The following is an 18,352-nucleotide window of genomic DNA, read 5'->3' as shown; positions in this document are numbered from 1 at the left end:
GAACAAAAAACAAAGGAAGGTCAAGGAAAATACATATAGGTCTTTGAATTTTAATACCTCACTGATCTTAGCTTCTTTAAGGCTCGATTCAAATTCCTCAATAGCTCGATGGACATTTTTATGATTTTCTAAATGGCTCTCCACACTTGGTAAATCTGAACCCCATTCAGTGTGGTCCAGCTGCACCTTCAAATGAAAACAACAAAAAGAGAGCAGATGTGAGAAAGAAACTGAGAGCAGTAAGACTAAAGCTCTCAAGAAAAGTGAAACTTGTACCTGCATCTCATCCACCCAATTTAAAAGGTCCTGGACAAATTTCATGTTTACTTCCTCTTCGGTCAAGTTCTGATCCAGCAGGGAAGACTTGACAAGAGGCTTTCGGATCTGCATCAGTTTGGGCGTCTGCAGTGAATTTGTCTCTATTCCGGAACTGAAGTGTGTCACTAATCCTGATGGGAACCCAGGTGTATAGGCTGGAGTGACAGAGGGAGTCAGTCGGGAGGTCAGACCCGAGGACAGGCCTGAGGTCACACTTGAAGAGGTCAGGGACGGTGTTAAACTCTGGGTCAGCCCTGAGTTCAGACAGGGGTTTAAGGTCTGTGCAAATCCTGAGTTTAAGCTTTGAGTGATTCCTGATATCATGAGCTTTGTCTGTTCCGTCGTCAGCATGCGCCCTTTGCTGTACACGGAAGAACATTCGTTCCTTAAGGCCATAATTTCATCGCGCATTTTTGCAACCCTGGAAGGTACAATATAGAGGCACTTTTGAAGAAAGAATGTAATGTGATATAAGTGATAAACGTTCATTAACAATAACCTATAAATGCCGGTTAATCAATGATAACAAATGTACCACAAACTCACACTGTTAATAAGGGGACAGAGATTTTGAGGATCTACTTTCCACTCATTTCTTCCACAAATCTAAACTGCTCAAGCAATCAAGTCCACTTCTTTAAAAAGTTACTGTAAAATATTGATTAATTATTTATCAATAAGTAATTGATAAATAATTAATTATTAATTATTAATGTGACTCTTCACTGAATTTGTAGTTTGTGCACTTATGTATATTTCTTACCTATAATTTATAGTGAACACAAATGCTATATTTTAATGTGATTTTTCTCTTGCTATTTAAATTTAGGTTACTTCTAAATTTCTGCTATATTTTAATGTGATTTTTCTCTTGCTATTTAAATTCAGGTTATTTCTAAATTTCTGCCACTAGAAATATTTCTGGCATGTATAAAAAGCTTTTCTAGTTTTTATCATAATTTAAATCACTATAATTTCTAAAAGTGAAATCAACAAATGAAAACATCAATTAATATGTTTTACTTAAATATACAACCATATCCATCTCTGGTATAGATAGAGCATATAACCCAAAAGGTTTTATTCCTCCCCTTGTCCCTACTTCCCAAATGTACATGTGTGTGTATGTGTGTATCTTTTCAACAATTTTTCATACAACAGAGAAAGCTGAAAAAACTGAACTAAAAGATACCCTTTTCAGGTGACAGATCACATTAACATTAAGTGATATTAGTTACTGTAATCTTGAAATTATACATATCATAAAAGGTTTCTATTGTTTCCTTTGAAGGATGAATATCAACTTCACACACCAAAATGTGCCAGAATTTATGTGACAGTACTCCCCCACCCAAAAAAAAAGTAATAAAGACGTTTTGTCTCATTGTTCCCCAAACCCATTCCTATCATGAAAGGACCTGGGATGAAAGAGCAGTACCTACCTCTGCACCAACTGATCTGCCTGGTAGTATTTTCCATCAATAAGAATCTGAACATCGATTACATGCTGGCGTAGAAGATTCTCACATTCAAGTATATACCCGGCAATCTCTGCTTCATTCTGAAACTGCACCCCTGATTCCAATCTTTTAGAATCCTGCATTTAAAACACGAAAACACGAACCAAAATGCAGCTTTGATTCTGTGGAATAACTTTCCAAACTTGACAAACAGAATCCTGCAAATATTGGAACTGAAGTCGACTGGGGTTTCCTGCCTTCCCTTTCAGCTCGAACATGCCTTCCTTTCACTCCTGTTTACTCAAGAGAGCAGTGATCAAAATCTTTAACAAGCTTGAAGTGCCAATATTTAATGTCTAGAAAACAAATGCCCATGAATGGCCACGAGTTATGCAGAAGTCCCAATTCACTCATCCATACAAACCCCTCAGTTGCCGTCTCCCACAGGCTCTTAAACTTACACACTGGAGAGCTTTCCGTGCCAGCATTAGTTTGTCTTCACAGATGACACTGTCCCTCTGAACGCGGTTAGCAATCTGCTGCAACATTTCCAACCTGAAAAAAAAAATACATAAATAAAATCAATCCTCTCCTAGCGAAGTCAGCTCACCATCCCGAAAAACGCAGCCGATCAAAAGTAAAATAGAATCTCACACCAACAGTCCACTACCTGTGTCCATTAAAGGATTCATTGCCAAAGCTGATGCAGGAGTTGATCAGCGTTGGACAATTAACGGAGAGAAAATTTTCACTTGAATCAAGACTGGCTCGAGTGCTCGTCGTGTTACTAAACACAGAATCACTGCTATAGTAACTATAAGTATTACTGTGCATTTTTACTCCTGAAATGATGTTCTTTTTTTTTGACGAAAATCGTAGGTTTGAAACAAAGCTCAACGTCTAACGGTGAAAAGTGTCCACTGGAACGTCACAGCGGCGAAGGCTCTTTAAATATGCTCCGACATGCATATTCAACACATGGCAAAGGATATGCTGATAACTATTCAAAAGAATCTTGCCTAAAGCCAGCTAATGTTTGCCTTTTGTAGTCTGCATTAAAACCCTACAAGTATGAACACGGCCAACTGATTGGGGCGTCACCGAAGAAGACAAGCCAAATATTTTCACCAAGAGTCATACAATTGCAACCACCTGAAAAACAACTCAGGTGTCTCACTGAAGCACAGGTAATGATTAGGAGAAGTTATTCTGGAAATATCCAATCATCAGCTAAAAGAACACAAATATTCAATCACATCCTGACTTCTATAAGCTGCAGTTCCGTACTGAAGAACTGTCCCTGTCACTGTCCTCCCATTGTAAATCGATTTTGCTCGAGCGGGCCCAGTAACATTGTGAGACTTGTTGTTACTGTGTTTGGCATATCGAATATGTCACGGTGAGCTTGCCAGGCTTTGCTGTGTGGGCGAGATACTCTTGGTAGCTTGCCAGGCTCTCCGAGAGGGGCGGAGGAATCCAACTCCGGTAAGCCGGACTGACAGTTCAAAGCAAGCATAAATGAATGAGTCTGACGAGAAATAAATTCATTTCCACTTTGACCAGCATGTCATTTGCTTAGGAGGCCAAATGAACTGGAAAAGTATATATCTTTCTTTACATGACATGCTCTCAGTAATATCACGTCTCATTTTAATACAGTGTTTTTTATTGATGAAAGTCTAAGGGCTAAGAAGAATATCCATGCAATGCTTGCAAATTTGTCAGTGCCTGTTTTTTTCCCATTCTATAGGGTATTACAAGGCAAAAGAACACTGGCCATTTCTCATTTGTCTTCTGCACACTCCCAGTTCACATAGCTATTAGTTGCAGTTAATAAATAGTTAGGCCAAAAAACTTGTTGTATCAAGAAATGTAAAAGCATGTTTTCAACCATGCTCCTAAATATTTTCCGACAGTTAACACAACAAACCCAAACTGTTGCTTCTCTACACTAAAGACAAGAATCGAGAAATTTTGTGCTTTCTAATAAGCAGAAAAAGTAAAAGTAATAGTTACACCTAATACTTCTTTGGGATTTTTTTTTTTGCTTTTGGGGTCACACCCGGCGATGCACAGGGGTTACTCCTGGTTCATGCACTCAGGAATTACTCCTGGTGGTGCTCAGGGGACCATTTGGAATGTTGGGAATCAAACCCGGTCAACCGCATGGAACACCCTATCCGCTTTGCTATCATTCCAGCCCCTACACCTAACATTCCTTAAGCAATTATTATATGACAGGATATTACCTCCTCTTTGACATATACTACCTCATCTTATACTCATAACCACAAAATGTAATAAATATCATTAAATCCTGTTTACAAATGAGGAAACTGAGGCTTAGCAAGTTAGGGAATATATCTGATCTTGCATAGCTTATAAATTAAGCTAATAATCTCGTGCAACAAGATGGACTGGTTCCTGAATCTTGAAATCTTAACCAGTGGATTATTTTACGAAAGTATCAAAAATTTAATACCACACGCATTCTTCAAAGATACTTTTTCATTTTTATTTCAGATGATCAGCTTATATATTTCATTTAAATCACCCAGAATTTCTTCCTGTGAGAGACTCATTTTATGAACCTGGGGTAACAACCCAATTGCATAATTGTTTTGGTTCTAACAACCCAATTCCATAAATTTGATATTATTCCATAACAAGAGTCTGGGGAGAAACTTAATAAAGAACCCGCAAATTAGATTCGTTCTTTTTATTTTCAACACGTTATTTCCTATTTCAACACTGAAGCTGCATGTGCGTCACAGCGCCCGTGAGACCAGTCAGCACCTCCAGGCTACCAAGCCCTGTCTTGGGCACCACCACAGAACACTTGTTTCCACATTCTTGAAGCACGCTGCAGCCCTTCTCCTTATGAACACAGAAATCAATACACAATCACCAGCAACACAAAAGTGTGACAAAAGGAACAAAACTGGTCAAACACGAGAATGATACCCAAGACATCTCAATGGGCTGGGAACATCACGGAAAGTTTCTTAAGAAAGTAATACTGGAGCCAAGATCTGAGCGTGATTAGAATGATAAAGATAATGAAATGCATTTCTCTGCCCAAAAAAAAATGGTGTAACGAGCTTGCTCGAGGAGGAGGGTGGGTCCAGCCTGACAGAGCTACACAGTGGCACTGTGGCTGCACAGCAGAGAGCTGGGAGGGCATGGGGTGAGGCCCCAGGGGCTGATGTGCCGTAAGGTCCAGTCCCTAAGGGGTGCACACCTATGACGAACTGCAGTTCCCACATGCCAAGACTCAGGCTGTGGAATAAGGGCTCTGACAGAGACAGATTCATTCTATAACCTCTCCAGGGACCCAGCAGTGCCCTCCCAGGAAACAGGACACAGAAAAAGACTGGGATAATAAACCACAGCCCGGTTTATGTAACTTCCTTTCTTCCACGTGATGGTTTTCTTTCCCTCTCTTTTTCCTCTCTCCTTCATTTTCTCTTTTCCTACTTCCCTCCCTCACACTCTCTATCTCACTCATTTTTTTTTCTAAATAGAACTACTTACCTCTAGGAAGGGTTAAAAAAAAACGCACGTAATGAATATCCCAGGAGATATTCAAAGGGAAAGGGCTGGAGCTCAGTCTCTTCTATTTCATGTGTTCTTGAAACAGAATTCTTACTATCCAGACAGCACTAAAGTATAGTTTCCTAGTTCCTGCTGTTTTTAGGCTTTGGGACCACAGCTGGCAGTGCCCAGGAGTACTGTTGGCTCCGTTCAGGAATAACTTCTAACTGGGTTTGGGGGATGAGATGGGGTGCCAGAGATTGAACCGGGGGCTGGCTGCATGCAAGGCAACTGCCCTACCCACTGGCCTATCGCTCTGGCCCCTAAAATACAGTTTTGATATTGGTCTCCGGGGTGGCTCATGAAACGATGTTTGTGGGTGGAATGTGTGAAGCCTCAATTCAACCCCCGGCCACTGCCTGGCCCTAAGTACATCAGGCATCAATGGGTCGTCTCTGTGCACAGTTACCCAAGCAGCAATAAACCATCAGCTTGAGAATCACAGGAATGGTGCCTGGGTCCCCGTCCCCAGGCACTGTTGGGAAAGTCCAAATAACGAAACAGAATGAATGATGAATTCACGAAAATGCATTTGCAGCACCAGGACAAAAGGGAGTTAAAACTCACACTGATTGGGCATTTTTTTGTTCACTTAATTTCCTTTAAACGAGGGCCAAAGGGTACACAAGTTGGAAAGGCACTTGCCTTGCAAACAGTTGGCCCAGGTTTGATCCCTGGCACTGCATATGGTCCCACAGTATCATCAGGATTGATCCCAGAGTGCAGAGCCAGGAATAAGCTCTGAGACACTGGGGAGAGCCTGCAGGCCCTCCACCCAAAAATCTGTCACTGTCACTGTCCTCCCGTTGTTCATCGATTTGCTCGAGCAGGCACTAGTAACGTCTCCATTGTGAGACTTGTTGTTACTGTTTTTAGCATATCAAATATGTCACAGGGAGCTTGCCAGGCTTTTCCATGCAGGCGAGAGACTCTCGGTAGCTTGCCGGGCTCTCCGAGAGAGATGGAGGAATCAAACCCGGGTCGGCCGCATGCAAGGCAAACGCCCTACCCGCTGTGCTATTGATCCAACCATAATAAATAATAATAACAACAATTTCCTTTAAAAGCAAAGCACATTGTCCACTGTTTGGCTTCCCATGGCTCCATGAAAAACGAGTAAGAGCCAAAAATATAACAAGAAACCAAATAGGTTCACTGTTATATTTTCCTGGTTGACCTATATGTGAATTTCCAGATCTGGGCCTGATGACTTAAGAGCCAGCTTGAGAAATTCTCCTGGGCAATTTTTTTTTTTTTTTGGTAAATGTGTCAGTCTTTTTTATTTTTTCCATTATTTATTTATTTATTTTTTTAATTAGTGAAACACCATGAGGTACAGTTATAGACTTACAAATTTCTGTGCTTGGGTTTCAGTTATACAATGATCAAGTACCCATCCCTCCACCAGTGTCTCCTGGGCAATTTTGATTCTTTCAAAACGGTAACCACCTTACTAGGTGAGACTTCACAACACCAAACCAGCCCATCTGGCCCTTATGAACAAGACTTCACTGATTTACCCCGTTCAAACCTCTCAGAATAGTTTCCAGATGAGTGAAAAGGAAACACTGGAAAGACGCAATGGCTTAGCCAAGGTTACCCAGGTAATAAAACGGAAAAAGTAAATACAGGTCCAAAATCGACCTGGCTCTCAAACTTAAACTCCTTCCACAAAACCAAGCAGTCTCCTTTCCACGGCACTCTGGAGACAGAGGACAGCGGTGGCCTACCTTTCTACTTCGGGACGGAGTGCCTTCTCCCTCTCAAGCATGGCGATGATGAGTTTCCCCCACTCTTTTTCAATGTCATTTGGATGATAACCTTGAAGGAGTTTGATGCGGCCAAATTCTATCCAGATCTTGAAGGAAAGAAATGTTTAGTGTGCGGAGAAGTTTGTGAAAAGACATCTGTGACGGATCACACGAACAGCATTTCTGCTTACCTCTAGTAACTTATAGAGGCGTTTAATTTTTGACTTTTCTGTCTCCTTTGGTGGAATTTCTGTTTCTTTAAACTGTAAATACTGACTATAAAGTGCCTGAAGTGAGAGAGAAAAGACATGGTAAGAGCCGAACTTCAAAACTTCGCTTTCATCAGTGGGAGACTCTAAATTGGATCCCAGGTAACACCAAAACAAACAAACAAACAAACAAAAAAAAATCCATTGTGTCATATGCAGTCACCTGTATAAAACAAAACTGACACACAGGAAACTACCAATTCTTAGCTGGTGACTAAAGTAAAGTAAAAGTAAAGGCCCTCCCGTTGATCATCGATTTGCTCGAGCGGGCCCAGTAACGTCTCCATTGGAGACTTTGTTGTTACTGTGTCTGGCATATCGAATACATCACGGGTGGCTTGCCAGGCTCTGCTGTGCAGGCGAGATACTCTTGATAGCTTGCCGGGCTCTCCGAGAGGGGCGGAGGAATCGAACTTGGGTTGGCCATGTTGGTTGTGTGCAAGGCAAATGCCCTACCGCTGTGCTATCTCTCTCTCTATATATATATATTACTTTATATTCCACAAATTATCACAACCTCTGGTTACTGTTGAAGCTTCTCTCCCCGGGGAACCACCCTTTTCTGGGCCAGTGCTGGTGACAGCATCTGATCAAGCCCCAGTTCCTGTGGTCACCGAGGGGATCCAGTCTTCAAGCTTTGGGGCTACTTTATAGCTGGTAACTAGGATCACAATCACAGTCCTCCTGTTGTTCATCGATTTGCTCGAGCGGGCCCAGTAACATCTCCATCATGAGACTTGCTGCTACTGTGTTTGGCATATCGAATACGTCACGGGGAGCTTGCCAGGCTCTGCCGTGCGGGCGAGATATTCTCGGAGGCTTGCCGGGCTCTCCAAGAGGGGTGGAGGAATCGAACCCGGGTTGGCTGGGCCAGTTGCGCGTAAGGCAAACGCCCTACCATTGTGCTATCGCTCCAGCCCGTAACTAGGCTAATTGAAATCAAATTCTGATTTCAGGTTCTGTTTGGAGGATTGGGGTGGGAGAGGTTGGGCCACAACCACCTGCGCTCAGTGGTTATTCCTCGGTCCGTGCCCAGGGGTCCTTCTTAGCAGGACTCAGGGGGCATTTGTGGTGGTAGGGATCAAACCTGTGTGTAAGGCAAGCACCTTATCCATGGTACTAGCTCTCTGGCCCCTAAATCATATCTTGGTTTTACTTTTTTGTTGATGCTGTTTTGGGGTTTTTGTTTTTTGTTTGTTTGTTTTTGGCTTTTTGGGTGACACTGGCGATGCACAGGGGTTACTCCTGGCTCTGCGCTCAGGAATTACCCCTGCCTGTGCTCAGGGGACCATATGGGATGCTGGGAAGAATCGAACCTGGGTTGGCCATGTGCAAGGCAAACACCCTACCAGCTGTGCTATCACTCCAGCCCCCCTACACATCTTCGTTTTATTAGTTCCTGAGAAACTCATTGCCAGGGGCCCCCTATCTACTCTTTCTGTTTTAATGCCTCACTGACCAAAGTAACTACACAAAACATTGTGTAGTAAACAAAATTAGATGCTGGCTCCTACATAGAGAAATAATATGAACGTGCAATTATTAACTAGTTTTTAAACTATTTACTAGTTTCTGTAATCAGTATATAAGGTATAGATACAAACCAGAGAATATCCTAAATATATTTGTTTTATTGAAAAGGATCTTTATAAAAATCACTTAGCTTGGGGGGAAGGTTCAATTGTAAAATGCCTGCCAAGCATATGCGAGGTCCTTGGTTTGAAGTAAGCAGTCAAGCAAGGAAGCCCCTTAGCATTTAGTTTCAAGAAAGCACTTTTTTTTTTAAATCAAGAAATATTTAAGAATTCTAACCCCCCCAGCTCCAGGTTGAAGACTCGGCTCAAACAAGGCCTGGACAGCTCAGATATAGAAGCGAGCACCAAATAAAGGGTGTTGGGAGGATCCTCCCAGGATGGGAGATGCATGCTGAGAGTAGACTCTAGACCAAACATGATTGCCACTCAATGCCTCTTTTGCAAACCACAGCACCCAAAAGGAGAGAGAGAACAAAAGGGAATGCCCTGCCACAGAGGCAGGGGGGGATGGGGGAACGGGGGTGGGAGGGAGATGCTGGGACCCGTGGTGGTGGAGGATGGGCACTGGTAGAGGGATGAGTACTTGATCATTGTATGACTGAAACCCAAGCACAAAATTTTTAAAAAAAAAGAACAAAAAAAAATAAGAGTTATTTTTGCTGCACTGTCTTCTCCCGAGATTCTGTTCTGTGGGAACAGACAAATGAACCTAGGAGCCTGCAGAGGTCAGGACTGATTTCCTCTTTTCCTTGGAATAGCATGGCCTCATTGCAACCTGCAAACCACAGCTCCCCAAATTAAGGAGGCAGGCACCAGCGCCCAGGCCAGGCCAACTAAATGGATCTCAAGTACAGATGATGCTGCCTTAGTAGAGTTGGCAGAGATGCAAGATCCAGGCTGGGCAGAACTCAGGCACACTCACCAGTCTTGATCTCCCTGGGGACTTCACCCACAAGGTCCTGAGAGTGAGGTGCTGGGCAGGGGAGGTGGGGTGGGTGTAAGACTGCAACACTTCCTCTTTGGTGGCTACCTCCTTTCCACTGTGCAGTGAACCACTACTCCTCCCCCACATCAGCAACAGTTTGATCCCCAGTATCATACACACCCACATATACAAATGCTTATATATTTAATACCACCATATTTACTAAGCATTCATTCTTTCATCTTAATTCACACTGTTCTAAATTAAGTTCCTGTCACTCTTCAAGCAGAACACATCTCAGAAGGATTCCAATTTATTGTCTGGGCAGCTAATAAATTTATTTGCCATTTTCCCCCCAAGGTGTATTTTCTTCCCAATATTATGATCTAACCTCATAGATTACGAGCAGTGATCTGTGGCTCACTCAAACTTTGTTCCTCACTTTAAGAACCTGCATCACCCAGGAGTCAGTTTGCTCAACTATACCTAAAATCGGAATCCACTTGGAAATTATTTGAACTTGAAATCTGACAGCCTTCTGGAACTCCAAATAGAGTGCTTCTGTAAGGAAGGATGCAATGCCTGTTTGTGTTTTTGCTGTCGTGATAGATGTGGCGACAGAAGAGGGAAAGCTTTCTTGGACTGAACATATTTACCTGCACGTCAGGAAGCGTCAAACTGAGAATATTTTAAAGGCATAAGATTATCACATGCCAAGTACCCTCATGCCCTGCTAAATAAGAACCACTCCACAGATATGCTCTGTTTTTGGATAACCATAACAACTAGCTTTAATGGTACCCACTCTCTAGTATGACCGTTTTTGTGATCTCAGTTCAATCGTTAAAACAAAACTAAAGGAACTAAGCTCTACTGTCAATAATCAGGTAACAGAATCTTGACATAAAATCAGTTACTTTGCTATTATAAATTCGAATACATAAATGAGGCGACTTCAATTTCAGTGTGTTTTTCTTTTGTTTCTATACCTTTGGCTCAAAGAATTGGGTAGACCTTCATATGTAAGAGCAAATAGTTTTCTAAGTCATGAATTCATTTCTACTTCAAGTCAGAATAAGTATCTCTGAATTCTTGGTGAAATACAGTATGCATCCTTGCTATATAAAATTAGTTCCTGGAAGACAGGTTTTTGCTAGATTGTGACCACTGGCTGTCTCCTAGTCTTTGCTGTACTTCTGCAACCTTCTTCCAGCCTTCTGCCATCTGATGAGATCCAAGTATCAATAAACAAAATAAACCAAAAGCAAACTGGCAATGTCAGCTCACAACTAGCTCGGACTAAATCTTGAATCTTTCTCCAACTAAAACTAAGACACTATAAATTTCTTCAGGATGTTATTATGTTTTAATTAATGATGTTTACCTTCACACACTGTATTACAGGATGACAGATTTTAATTATGCCGACTTATTAGTGGCTTCATATGAAAGGTTTCTGCTGTATTCCAGATTATGGGACTACTATAGCATCCTTTAAAAGTTTACGTCTCACTAGCCAGAGGGATAATATAATAGATAGGGCCCTTGCCTTATACATGGTGGCAGGTTCGATCCCTGCATCCCATATGGGTCCCCAAGCCCCTCCAAGGAGTAATCCATGAGCACAAAGTCAGGAAGTAAGGCATGAGTGTAGCCAAGTATGGCCCCCAAACAAAACATTCTACAAGTTTATGCCACACATGTAAAAAGCTTGGGAACCACAACCCCTGGAACCACACAACGAAACCTAAGTACAGAAGTAAAGGAATCCTAGAGACACAGACCTTTAGTTCTACAGGATTATTAGGAAATGTTCTCTCAGACATGGTGGTCACATGGTGTCTAATCCACTGAATGAGGTAGTTCACCATATTCTGGTATTCAATCCATTTGACTTCAACATCCTGGAATTAAAAAAAATGACAGAAAAGGTTTATGTCTGTAGATATCAGCAATCATACCACTTTGGTCGGTCATCATACTATGAATTTTCATATGTCTAAACCCAAGAAAAGCCAACTAAATGCTTTCTATTTTCCACCCAGTCCAAATTCTTTCTACATACACAGCTTTAAAAACATGGGATCCAACTCTGACCACTAAAATTAATCAAAGAAGTGCCAATTCTGATCAGAGAGCATGATTGCCAGGAACACTGCGTTGAGAAGCTTTTGAGACCACATCCAAGAACAATAGGAAAAAACTCCACAGTTATTTTGGGTCCTATGCCAGGTGATCAAGAAGGAGGAGTAACGTCTTGTATAAGCTAAGGTAGTAGCTTCTTCTGCAACCCTCTGACGATCTAAGTCCACTGAGAACCTGAAACTCAAAGGAGCTGTATGATATGTAAACAAATCAGGCAGCAATGAAAATTACAGAAAACCCACGGTGGCATTTTTTAAGGACTCAGTAAGCAAACTTCTTTAAAGTGGAAGAGACAGAAAGGTTGTCAACTTCTATTTTCAATTAGGTACTAAGTGAGTGCTTATTATGTTCAAAGCACTGGACTAAGTATGGCAATAAAAATAAAATATATTAAGACAATACCTACTATCAAAGAGTTACTGTTGAGATGGAGAGGCAAGGATTGATTCCTAATACAGACCAGTTAAAGAAAATTAAAAGCAGTGCTTAATTAGGTGTTGAAATATCTGAATCAGGAGTTGAGATAAAAATCAAGTAAGCGTCTATGTGCTTCAAAATAGTCACTAAAAGCTTTTTGACAGAGGAAGTCCCTGGACAGTCAGTAGCTGGGGGGTGGTGGTAGGGAAGTCAGAAGACGAAGTAGGGAGTCTAAGGGAGTTGGGACTCTGAAAGAGAAATTGCCTCGCTACCAGGAAACTGTTCATGTTGAGACATCCCAGTGAAAGTATGTAGGTAAGTGACATTAACATACGCAGAATTCTGAAAGTCAGAATATCTAGATTAGATTTAATCCTGCGTGTTCGGTATAATCACTAAGTTTTTTCAAACTAATTTGGCAGCAGGGTACATAACAGACAGACATAATGGAGATGAAAAGCCAAGGGCAAGCTTTCATTCCCATTTCAGTGTCAAGAGATATGTCAGAAATTTTGGGGGGGGAGTGAAAAGATAAACAAGAAATCTTCACAAGAAATATTACAAAACCAAACTTCGCTGAATTGAAGGCAAACATCAGAGGAGAGGGTGAGTATGGGCGCAAGTTTCATATCAAGACAGAATAAGATTGGGGCTGGAGCAATATCACAGCAGCTCGGGCATTTGTTTTGCACACAGCTGACCCGGGTTCGATTCCCAGCATCCCATATGGTTCCCTGAGCACCGCCAGGAGTAATTCCTGAGTGCAGAGCCAGGTGGAACCCCAGTGCAATGCCAGGTGTGACCCAAAAAAGACAAACACAAAAACACTGTCCTCCCGTTGTTCAACAATTTGCTCGAGCGGACCCAGTAACGTCTCCATTGTGAGACTTCTTGTTACTGTGTTTGGCATATTGAATACTCTCGGTAGCTTGCCAGGCTCTCCGAGAGGGGCGGAGGAATCGAACCTGCCTTGGCCAGGCTGCCTGTGCACAAGGCAAATGCCCTACTGCTGTGCTATCACTACAGACCCCAAAAAACAAACAAACAAACAAACAAACAAAAGAAAGAATAAGATCTTGGAGAAAAAAGAGTAAAAGAAGAAAAATGGAAGCCCAGAAATAACAACACAGTGATGAAGAGAGACACCAGTAAAATGAGCCCACCAATATGAGCTCCTAAATCTTCAAGGAAAACAAAAACGCATCTACCAAGAGTAAGGGAGAGACCCAGGGGAGGGTGTGGGGCTCAGGGATCATCTGGAAATGCAAGCACACACAGGACTTTCTGTGCTCTTCCAGAAACATATAAGGACCTGCCAACATGACCTCTATCAAATGTATTACTGAACTGAAATATGCAGATCTCTGGGTGACCATGCAATAATAAAGACTGTAAAGCTATGTGTCAGCAGATACCATGCCCTGCGACAAAATAAGTCTGGTAAAAATCTAGCAAAATCAAGGAACTTTCCTCTGAGTCATACCTTTAAAATGAAAAAACAATTATTTCATGGAATTATGAGTTAACAAACATGAGAGTGATTTCAAAAGTAAAATGTTGGGGCTGGAGCGATAGCACAGCAGGAAGGGCATTTGCCTTGCACGCAGTCAACCCAGGTTCGAGTCCCAGAAACCCATAGGGTCCCCCAAGCACCACCAGGAGTAATTCCTGAGTGCATGAGCCAGGAGCAGCCCCTGTGCAATGCCGGGTGTGATCCAAAAAGCAAAAATAAAATGAAAAAGACAAAACTGAAATGTCCTAGAATCAGTCAACAAATAGAGCAGTTGGAATATAGTAGCAAACTAAAAATAAAAATTTCCAAATTCATAGAGCTATTACTCATATAGTTATTACACACAAAATGCTATGCAACTTATTTCAACTATGACACAGAATAGATGGTCTTAGTTATAATTTTAGTGGTAGAATGGTGCCTTCAAATGTTTATTGTATAGTTTATTAAATAGTAAAAAAATGGTCAATTAAGATATTTTAAATATTTAAATATTTAATGAAATATTTTACTATTTTAATATTAAATATTTAATTAATATTTAAACATTAAAATATTTTAGAACTACAAAAAGCATATCCAGGGCAAGGAAAAATGTACAAAGGGTTGAGCTCTGGTTCTGCATGAAGGTACCTCAGGTCTGATGCCTGGCACCTAAAGGATAAACCCTGATAACTGTAAGGTGTGCCTTAAAAAGAAAACAGACAAAAATCACATCCAAAAGTTCAGTGAACTAATTATTACTGAATCAGCAGCTTTAAGGATGGCGTAATCAATACTTACATTTGCACCGATGCCTTCACCTCCTTCTGGGACTTTGGGAAATGCATCATAGAGGGATGACACATAAGTTATTACTGATTTTTCATCAGGTGAGGAGACATCAACATCTAAAAGCAGTAACAGAAATTATTTCAAAATGCTGAGACCTTCGGAGCAGATTTTCACTTCAGTCTACAAGAGAGACCGCAAAACAGCTCACCTTCAGGGTCAAGAAGTCTAATGACACCGATTTTTTCTGCTACATAAAAAGCATGTTCTAAATTTGCAAGGTTGCTTTGAACAGCAACAGTATTCATGTCTATCAGGTCCGGCCTAGAAGGAAAAAAAAATCCACTTTATTAAGTTGTCTCACATACTAACTCAATATTACATTTCCACCTGTACCTATTTAACGTCTCTGAATATTAATTCTGAGTCTGTGCTTGATGAAATTTTCACCAAATGTCTATTATTTCTTGTTTCAGAAACTACTGAGGGGCTGGAGCAATAGTACAGCAGGTGGGGCGTTTGCCTTGCATGCGGCCAACGTGGGTTCGATTCCCAGCATCCCATATGGTCCCCTGAGCACCGCCAGGAGTAATTCCTGAGTGCAGAGCCAGGAGTAACCCCTGTGCATTGCCAGGTATGACCCAAAAATCAAATTTAAAAAAAAAGAAAGAAACTACTGTATGCCACAAATAAACGCAGCAAGAAAAGTTTTAAAAATTCAATACACCTACAAATTTCTCAACTGAGTTCTTTGTTCCAATCAACCGATTTCAGCTGGCCTCGTCCAACAATTGCCCTCAGTCCATCACAAACCTTTTTCCCCAGTGTTTCTCCCCAAGCCTGAAAACAGGCACTCAATTCAATGCCATGCACACAGCATGATCATTTTCATTTGTTTTCTGCCATCCTTACAGAGAGCTCTTCTTTGCTTCCAAGACTTTTTCCCCCCCTGCAAAGTCTTCCAAGACTTTTTTGTTCAGTCTTCCAAACCCTTGCTTTTCTGCCTGATCCCTGATCTCATTCTATTCCTGGACTAATCACAGTCAATTCAGCACTCAGGATAATCATGTACTACAAATTCACTCTTTATTACGCATACCCATTCCCGACTAGTCAACTCAATTCATTAAGAACCACATTTGAATAAACTTCGCTATTATAGCCTCAAATTGACATACGGAGGGGCACAGACCGGGCTATTCCGTAAATCTCTACAGATAAGATAGTATGTTGGTTAATTTGGAATTTGAATCGCCAATGAACAAAATAAGCACTCATTAATATCTTCACAAGTATGTGTGAGCTCCCTCTTCCTCTTTTCCTCTCTCATACACCAGACCTTCATCTCTTTGTATTTTGTGAGACTTAAACAATGCTCATACCACAGAGATTCTTTCTTTTTTGAAACTTTTTAATTGGGTCACTGTGAGATATGCCCTTGTAAAGCTGTTCATGATTGATTTCAGTCATACAGTATTCCAACACCCATTCCTCCACCAGGGTACATTTCCCAGCATCAGTGTCCCCAGGCTCCCTCCCATCACCCCAACCCCAACCTGCCTGCATGGCAGATGCCATCTTTCTCTCTCTCTATCTCTCTCTGTCTCTGTATCTCTGTGTGTGTGTCTCTCTCTATCTCTCTCTTTGTCTCCTCCCCATTTGGGCATTGTAGAAACTACAGAGATTCTTTGAAATTATCTATATACAGTAAGATTTCCCTAATGCACACATCACCTAACAATGGGAATGAATTTTGGAAAAAAAGAAAAGTATTGCTACTTTTCTTCATCATTGTGCAAAAGTCATAGAGTCCAATTTATAGACACCTAGATGGAATACTTTATTACATATCTAGGTCACATATTACACTACCTCACCCCCAACTCCTCACCAATATATTGGGATTTCCTTTTGGAAACATTCTGTTGCACTGCAAGCTGTTGTTGGCTAAAATGTCTTTGAGGAGGGCCCTGTACTCCTGATATAAAATTGGGCAAAATATGATAGTTGCAAATTTAACTCAAGACCAGAGGCCAATTAGGAAAGTTTCATTTCAAAAACAAAGCTTTCTAAGAATACAAAACAAGGTGAAATCGGTAAACCTTAAAAAAAAAAAAGTGGCATCCACCCTGACTCCACCCCTAAATCACTAAGAACTCATTCATTAACTTCTAAGGCAATGTTTCATACAAAAGCGTCCTATGTGAATCCTGGTCTGCACATTATAATCATCTGTGAATCTGGAGAAAGAGAACAAGGACTCAGAGGTAGCATGGGGAAGAAAATGCAAGAAAATTTGACAACTACTTGGGAGATTGTTTATATGAGAAACTGAAAATCATATCATTAATGTTAGAATGACAAATAATTTGCTCTTTTACTTTTCTCTGATGAAAAAAACATCTTCAAGGAAATCTAGTTACTTTTTTTCATAGCACATTATAGTTGAAATCACCATGAAAAGCAGCGTCCTCCTTATTTCCCAGGAACTTGAGAAATTCTTTAGTATTTTTCACATGCTATCAATATGATCCCCTAAAAATGTAATCCTACATTTATTATAGGAACAATAACTAGTGGCATACCTCTAAAAATAACATCTTTTATTCACATAAAAGCATTCTGAAAACTCTGCCAACTTGAAGAGGTATGTATGACAGTCTAGACAAAAACAAATATCTAAAGTTCAAAAAAATTCCTTCGCTTCCAGAGTTCAACATTTTGAAGAAATAAGAAACAGCCTTTCTGTGTTTGCCAAATCTCCTAACAAGAAACGGCACGTTGTTCTGAGAACCCTGCCATTAGCAAAGAAAGTAAACAATGACTAATCCCAGAGAGCATGAATAAAATCATTGAAGAATGAAGCTTCTGATTTCGCGAGTAAGACATAAAACTTCTTCACAGTGACAGGGGTGTTTCAGCACAAAAGCGGCTGTATAATAGATTGGGTTCGGATAAGTTATCTCTTTTATCATAGAATTTAACACATTCATGGGACAAAAGCTTAAATAGTTTTCCTCCCTTAAAAGACAACAGTAGATGAGATGACGTCAGGAAACAAAGTACAAAAAACAAAAACACCAACAACCACTTAAATACTGAAAAAGAAATAACTTCAAAGTCTTCACCACTCTCCGCCTCCAGTAAGGTAGCTCTGGTCATTTCTAACCTTCATCCTGCTTTTCCTCGGGTTCTTCAGAAGAAATGCAGGCTTTGACCTGCCTACCTCTTTCCTTCTTCAGTCTCCCTGAGGTAATATAGTCTTTTAAAACTACAGATGGTGGAGAGTCGGGAGAAAAGAGGGAGGGAAAAAAAAAAAAAAAGCTATTTTCCCAAAACAATTTTATGTTCATTCTAAGAACTTCATGTTTCCTTTTTATGTAATATTAACAGGAAATTTCTCTCCCTAGTACACTGGGCTAACCCAAGACTATGCTATACTATACTGTGTAGAAGGGAGAGACCAGATTCCAGTATTTTAGTTTAGAGGACGGAGCATTAACTATGCCGACTTCACTATTTTCTAGACACCTTTCAAAATCCTATCATGTAATCCTGTCAGTTAAAAACAACATGCATTTGTATTTTTATGGGGGGAAAAAAAGTCATTCTAACCGTTGTGAGATTATTCAGTGATATCATAATCTTTTCTGA

The 18,352-nt window shown here is 40.8% G+C and overlaps 1 protein-coding gene across 3 annotated transcripts in view; it reads right to left on the bottom strand.

The window, feature by feature from the left end:
* DST (dystonin) overlaps positions 1 to 18,352 on the bottom strand; it is a 415,725-nt gene that overhangs the window by 202,442 nt on the left and 194,931 nt on the right. For all 3 annotated transcript variants that reach the window (XM_056108983.1, XM_056108981.1, XM_056108982.1), the window contains exons 7-15: positions 14,910 to 15,022; positions 14,711 to 14,817; positions 11,637 to 11,756; positions 7,315 to 7,410; positions 7,103 to 7,230; positions 2,240 to 2,333; positions 1,761 to 1,915; positions 277 to 739; positions 58 to 186 (exon numbers count right to left, since the gene is read on the bottom strand). In XM_056108983.1, coding sequence (XP_055964958.1) covers positions 58 to 186; positions 277 to 739; positions 1,761 to 1,915; positions 2,240 to 2,333; positions 7,103 to 7,230; positions 7,315 to 7,410; positions 11,637 to 11,756; positions 14,711 to 14,817; positions 14,910 to 15,022 — 1,405 coding nt within the window. The remainder of the gene's footprint in view (positions 1 to 57; positions 187 to 276; positions 740 to 1,760; positions 1,916 to 2,239; positions 2,334 to 7,102; positions 7,231 to 7,314; positions 7,411 to 11,636; positions 11,757 to 14,710; positions 14,818 to 14,909; positions 15,023 to 18,352) is intronic.

The sequence above is a fragment of the Sorex fumeus genome, unplaced genomic scaffold, assembly GCF_029834395.1.
Source record: "Sorex fumeus unplaced genomic scaffold, SorFum_2.1 ptg000241l, whole genome shotgun sequence".
In the NCBI taxonomy this organism is placed as follows: domain Eukaryota; kingdom Metazoa; phylum Chordata; class Mammalia; order Eulipotyphla; family Soricidae; genus Sorex; species Sorex fumeus.
This window is presented reverse-complemented; position numbering and strand designations above follow the sequence as displayed.